This window comes from Rhinopithecus roxellana, chromosome 5, assembly GCF_007565055.1.
Source record: "Rhinopithecus roxellana isolate Shanxi Qingling chromosome 5, ASM756505v1, whole genome shotgun sequence".
NCBI classification, from domain to species: Eukaryota; Metazoa; Chordata; class Mammalia; order Primates; family Cercopithecidae; genus Rhinopithecus; species Rhinopithecus roxellana.
Genome location: NC_044553.1, coordinates 77642876 through 77648875, shown reverse-complemented (window position 1 = coordinate 77648875; position 6000 = coordinate 77642876). Strand labels below are relative to the sequence as shown.

General features: G+C 55.2%; 2 protein-coding genes across 3 annotated transcripts in view; one reads left to right on the top strand and one right to left on the bottom strand.

The window, feature by feature from the left end:
• The window catches only part of BBS4 (Bardet-Biedl syndrome 4), a 393503-nt gene that overhangs the window by 20015 nt on the left and 367488 nt on the right, over nucleotides 1–6000 (top strand). The gene's annotated exons all lie outside the window — the stretch shown is intronic.
• Nucleotides 726–6000, bottom strand: part of LOC104663552 (CUGBP Elav-like family member 6) — a 34557-nt gene continuing 29282 nt past the window's right edge. Inside the window, 12 exon segments of the mRNA XM_010364806.2 lie at nucleotides 726–1107; nucleotides 1997–2152; nucleotides 3057–3200; nucleotides 3287–3367; nucleotides 3617–3679; nucleotides 3887–4036; nucleotides 4124–4256; nucleotides 4376–4394; nucleotides 4396–4434; nucleotides 4436–4515; nucleotides 4683–4762; nucleotides 4871–4999. Of these exon segments, the coding sequence (XP_010363108.2) occupies nucleotides 2025–2152; nucleotides 3057–3200; nucleotides 3287–3367; nucleotides 3617–3679; nucleotides 3887–4036; nucleotides 4124–4256; nucleotides 4376–4394; nucleotides 4396–4434; nucleotides 4436–4515; nucleotides 4683–4762; nucleotides 4871–4999 (1046 nt within the window). The 3' untranslated portion in view covers nucleotides 726–1107; nucleotides 1997–2024.

Genomic DNA, 6000 nt, shown 5'->3' with positions numbered 1-6000 from the left:
AAACATCTACTTCCCTCTCAGGTCCGGGTAAAGAGGGACCTCTAATTCCTGAGCTTCTACATGTTGAAAAAATTTCCCTTCTCAATGGCAGTATATACAGTAGCAAACCTTCCAAGTCGTTGTCACAGCCCTCTACAGATATCCTGAATCTACTTTACAGGTGGGCAAACTTAGACTAAGAGACAGAAGGTAGCCTGGAGCAAGGGGACATTGGGACTGGTTCAAGGGGAAGGGAAACAAGAGGTGTCTCAGCTCAGCCAAAGGCAGGGCCTCTGTCTACCTGGATTGGCAAGGGAAAGGCTCAGGTGGCCAGAACTCCCTCTTTCTTCCTGCCTGGGGAAGCAGTGGTTCCACAGGAAAGGCAGTCCCACTCTTGCTGGCTAGGGGGCCTCCTGGGATGGCAAAGGCCAGGGTGGACCTGAGCTCCGCCTGGGGCCTCTTCCGGGCACTCTGAGTTTGAGGATTGTGGATTGCGGGTTCACTGCTTCCATAACTTTCTCATTACCTGCATATGAGCCTAGACCTCAAATCCTTAATTATTTTTAAAAGGGCAGGGTCGGGGAGTGGCTTCAGAGGGAATGAGACACAGAACAATCTTTCTACAGCCTCTCCCTGCCTAGGCTGGGGCTGTCAAGGGTCTCCTTCACCCTGTCTCCTAGGGATATTTAAAGGCAGCTTTTATGAGACTCTATACTGTCTTTTTTTGTTGTTTGTCTTTTTTTTGTTTGTTTCTTTGTTTTAATTTATATAGATATATATATTCTTAAAAAAGCAATAGTCCTTTGGTCCCTAAACTCTAAGGAATGATATGATTTTGAAAGAAGTGAATCCGGGCTTCCCTTGCGGAGAAGCCCTTGGCACCCCCAACGCCCTCTGCTGGTTCCCCTGGACAGTCACTCTTCACCAGCCCTAGTTGCTCTGCCAGCCTGCGCTCTATGCTGCAGGCACAGAACAACGCACTTGATAAAAACAATCCTTAGAGTGGCCTTAGCCCCAGGCACCAGCCTTGGGTCGGATCCACCTCCGTCTGTCCGCAGCTGCTCCTTTGGGAAGGGCTGCTCAAGCGTTTCTGTGCTTTTCCTCTCCTTTCTTCTCACTCTTCCGTTTCTGTTGTTGTGTATTAATTGATAAAGAGAGAGAAAAAAAAGGCAAAAATCACCTTGGACAGCAAGACCAGAAGAGCAGCTTGCCCCCATCAGTGACATCTCGGATGAGTGGCTGGACCTCTCTTCCTGAAGAGCAGGGCTGCAGCAGGACCCAGGGCAGCCCAGTCCACTGAAGCCAGACTTGAGTCCTGAGCAAAAGACCCCAACCCCACATCCCCTCCAGAAGGCTCCTGGGGTAGCTCAAAGTGAGGCAGGGCCATGTGGGCCTTCTGAGACAGAAAATCTCTAAAAGTTGCAGGCAGCATCCTATGGACCCATGACCTTGCCAAAAATGTAAAAGAACTTGGCCCATCTCTCTCTCCATCACCCACCAGGCCCTGCAGATTCTACCTCTGAAGCATGTTTGCTTCTCTTCCTCCATCTCCATGTTCACTGCCATCATCTCAGCCCTTACTTCTAGTCCTTTCTCTGCTTAAGCTCCTCAATGGTTCTTTCTCATCTTCAGGATAAAGTCGAAACTCATGGCCTGAAGACTCTTGAAAACTGGCCCAGAGCTACTTTTCTAGTCTCATTTTCCAGCCTCCTGGACCCTCCCTACATACAGGTTCTCTACTCTCATTGGCTATCTCTGGAGTAGAACTGCTTCCCCAGGCAGAAAAGACTCTGATTGTCTCTCCTAGACTACGGGGCAGGAATGTTGTCTAATTGATCTACTTGGATTGAAGGAAAAGCAAAGTCACCATCTGAGGATTCCCCCTAGCTCCTGGCTCTTCTCTCTATCCCAGACTTTCTCAGAGGTGGATGCCTCCAAGGTCCCAAAGGAGGACCATCAAAGCTGGGAGGGCCTCATCACTCAGGCCTCATCTACCTGGGGTCCATCAGGGACTCACCTTTCTGTGGCTGGTCGGTGAGAGCAGGTCAGTAAGGCCGGTTGGCATCCTTGGGCCGCTTTAGCTGGACCTTGAGCCTCTTCATGCCAATTTGAAAGCCATTCATTGCCTGAATAGCAGTCTGGGCACTAGTTGGATTGTCAAAACTAACAAACCCTGGAGGGTGTAGGCAAAGAGATTAGCTGGGAACTCTGCCTGGCAGGGCCTCTGACCCAGCCCCCTCCGGCCAGTTCCATCAAACACATACCCCTCCACTGTTTGCACATGGATATACAGTCATAGGCAGACGGCCTGAGATTCCTAAAGGTGTGATTCTTGGAAGGATAGGAGGCAACTCTGAGTGTGTGTGCAGGGTCAGTGTGTTGATCGGGATGTTTCCGTGTTTTTCCTGGCATGTGTTGGCTGTCTCCCTCCACAGCTCCCATTCTGGTCCTCAGAACATCGTTGGAGTTGGAAGAGATCTTTGGTCTCAGAACCAAACTCCTCGTGCCCTGGCCAGACTCCAAAGCTCTGACCTAGCTGGCCACATTCCCAGTGGACACCTGATCATCATCCCAGGTAAACCTGAAATAAAGCTTGTTCTTTTTTTTTTTTTTTTTTTTTTTTTTGAGATGGAGTCTTGCTCTGGCGCCCAGGCTATAGTGCAGTGGTGCCATCACAGCTCACTGCAAACTCTCCCTCCCGGATTCAAGAAATTCTCCTGCCTCAGCCTCTTGACTAGCTGGGATTACAGACACCCATCACCACGCCCAGCTAATTTTTGTATTTTTAGTAGAGATGGGGTTTTGCCATATTGGCCAGGCTAGTCTCAAACTCCTGACCTCAAGTGATTCACCTGCCTTGGCCTCCCAAAGTGCTGGGATTACAGGCATGAGCCACCGTGCCTGAACAAGGCTTGTTCTTGGCCTAAGCTTAGCCCCATCACTGGTTTGTGACCCCATTTTGTGCCATACATTCAATCTCAGGAAATCACTGCATTATGGAAAGACAATCGTAGGGTCTGTAGGGAATCCTTTATAGTCAGAGGTGGGAGAGGCCTAGGGGTAGGTTCTCAGCTCACCAAAACACTTGCTCTGGTTGGTGGCTCGATCCACAAAGACTTTAGCAGAGACAACGGCTCCAAAGGGCAGGAATGTCTGTATGAGTTCCGCATCACCAAACTCCTGAGGCAGGTGATAGATGAAGAGGTTACAGCCTTCCGGGCCTGCAGGAACAGTAGCAGGCTGGTTCAGGGGAGGGACCCTGAGTCCAGCCCCACCAGGCTCTGCTCTCCAGTCCCCAGTCCCTCACCTTCTCTCTGCTGCTGGGGCAGGGCTGAAGGCTGCTGGGGAAAAGCTGTGCTCACTGGGGCATAGGCCGACGGATAGGCTGCTGGAGACAGAGGTGGGAGTGGGCAGTGATCCCCAGGAGCCCTTCCCCAAGCAGGGTCCCAAGTGCCTGGCCGCTTTTGACCAATTCAGCCCAGTCCACCATAACCTTCACCCCAAGAGAGGTCGTTCTGCGAGTAGGAGGGGATGGGAGGCTCAACTCCTTGCAACAGAGCCTAAATCCCCCACAACTCTCCCTATTTCTTTCTGGGGCCCTTCAACCTCCCCCAGGCCGCGTAGCGCCAAGTGAAACCTGCGTAGTGGTGCATCCCAGCGTAGGCCTGCTGCAGGGGGTCAGCCACGCCGGGGCTCTGGGCTGGGGAGAGAGGGGCGCAAGGCCCACGGTGAAGGCAAGCGAGCGAGTGGAGTGGGTGAGAAGCTCAGGGAGTGTGGGAGGTGGACGGCGGCTGTGAGAGGCAGCAGGGAAGGAGGGGGATCTCTTCCCAGGGAAGCCAGGCCCTACCCCCCATCCCCCCGCTCCCCACTCCATTTCGGGGGGATTTGGGCGGAGCGGGGGGCCCACCTGGGTAAGGGGAGAGCCCGTTATTGTAGAGCGTATCGGAGCCCGGCTGGCCGTTGGTCTGGGGGGTCAGAGGGCCGAATCCATTGACCCCGATGGGCGCCGGAAGACCTGGGAGAGTGCCAGGGCCGCTGCCGGGCGGGGAGTTGGCTGCTGATGGCGGAAAAGGTCGGAGAGTCAGGACGCCGCCCGGCCCCGCCCGGACCCTCCCAGGCGCGCCCTAGTCCTTGGGCGCCGTACCTGCCGCGGGCAACAGAGGAGCAGCCACCAGGCTAAAGGCCGCCACGTGCTGCATCTGGGCCGCCACTGCCGCCACCGGGCCTAGGCCTGGGCCCTGTGCCGCGGCCAGCAGGGCCGCCTGGTGCTGCAGGATCTTTGGGAGGAAAGATGGGCGAGAGTGGAGGGCCAAGGGGCAGTCAGTTGCCCGTGCTCCTAGCCCCAGGCCTGGCCCACCCACCTGCGCGCCCTTGCACGCAGGTGCCGGGTACCTACCGCCGTGGTGTAGGCGCCAGGCCCCTAGCGGCAGTGGCGCGGGGTGGAAGGCGCCCATGGCCGGCCATCTGCTGCATCCGCCGCAGCGCGCGCTCCCGGTCAGTGTCCGCCAGCTTGACCACAAGGCTGGACGAGGCGCCCTGGGCAGGGCAGGGGAGGTCGTGGTGACCGGTTCTGACCCTGGCCCCGGCCCGGGGACGAGCGCCTTCCCAATCAGGTCCTTTCGCGGGGCACCGAGCACACTTGGGGAGGAGAAGCCCGTCCCCACCCCACTGGTCTCACCCTCAGCCCGGGGAGTCGCCCTCACCGCCATGGTCCGGCTGCCGTGCAGACCCTGGATGGCCGCCTGAGCTTCCCCTTGACTCCCAAACTTCACAAAGGCACAGCCTGGGACAGGACAGAGGGAGCGGGTGGCTCAGGCCACAGGGGCCAAAGAGTCTTGTGGCCCAGAGTGAGGAAGGGTCACCAGGAAATCCCGGGGTCAGCTCAGGTCACCTTTACTGGTGCCGTCAGGACTCCTCAGGACCGTGCACTCCTCGATGTGGCCAAAGGGCTGGAACAGGCGTCTGACGTCCTCCTCACCCTGCTGCTTGCCCAGCATCCCCACAAACAGCTTTCGGTCCTCTGGGGACAAAGCCAGGAATGACCTGGGGACCCCAAGTCTTCCTAGATCCCCCAAGAGTAGCCCGAGGAACTTAGGAAGGTAGCTCACCAGTCTCACTCTGGGAAGCAGAGAGAGTGAGAAGGCCCTGAGCTTCCAGGGTTGGTTTTCATTGAGGGGCAGAATCTGGGGAAAGGATCTGGAGAAGGGACCTCAGCTCAGCTTTCCATCAGGAAAACCTGGGTCCTGGGGAAACCCAGAGAGTCTCAGGGCTGCTCTTGTGGGGAGTGATACAGTCTTGATATCTTGACTGGGTACAGCCCTATACGCATGGTTTTACATGTTTGACCTTTCTGTTCTTAGAGTTTGGGAAACGCTGTTTCGGACCATTTCTGTAGTATTAAGGAAGAGGGTGCTCAGAGAAAGCCTTTCTATTCAGACTGGGTCCAGAGAAGAGAAGTACATCCTTGCTGGTCAGCCTGATAGTGCTGGCTAGAATCAATGCGCCTTCCTGCTCATATCAAGGAGGGTTCTGGATTTAGAAACAGCACACAAAACAGTCCTCTCATCCTACTGCCTCATCTTTAGGCACTGAGCACTGGCATGATGAATCCTTAACCTCTGCACCACATCCAACCTGGATGCCCCCTCCCAAAGGCCTACAGAGAGCAGGACCTTGGTTTCCTGAGCCTCCAACATTAGCATTTTCCCTACTACAGTTGCTGAACCCCTGACCCCTTTCCTTAACTCCCACCTCCACCACCCTGTCCCTTCAGCAAGCTTCTAGTGCTGTGTCTGTAACCTTCCCTCTGATTCCCCTGTCCTCTTGCCCTTAATGCCTCCCAAAATGTTCATGATATTAGATAAAAAGTTCTGCCTGCAGACCTGGATTGCCATCAGAGAACCAGTCTGATTCCTCCCTGTGTCTACCCTTTCTATGGGAGTGGCAGAAATGCAGGAAAGGCATGCTGGGCCTGTGTACCTCGAAGAAAACTGGAGAGCTGGGGCTGGAAACTAGGGTTTT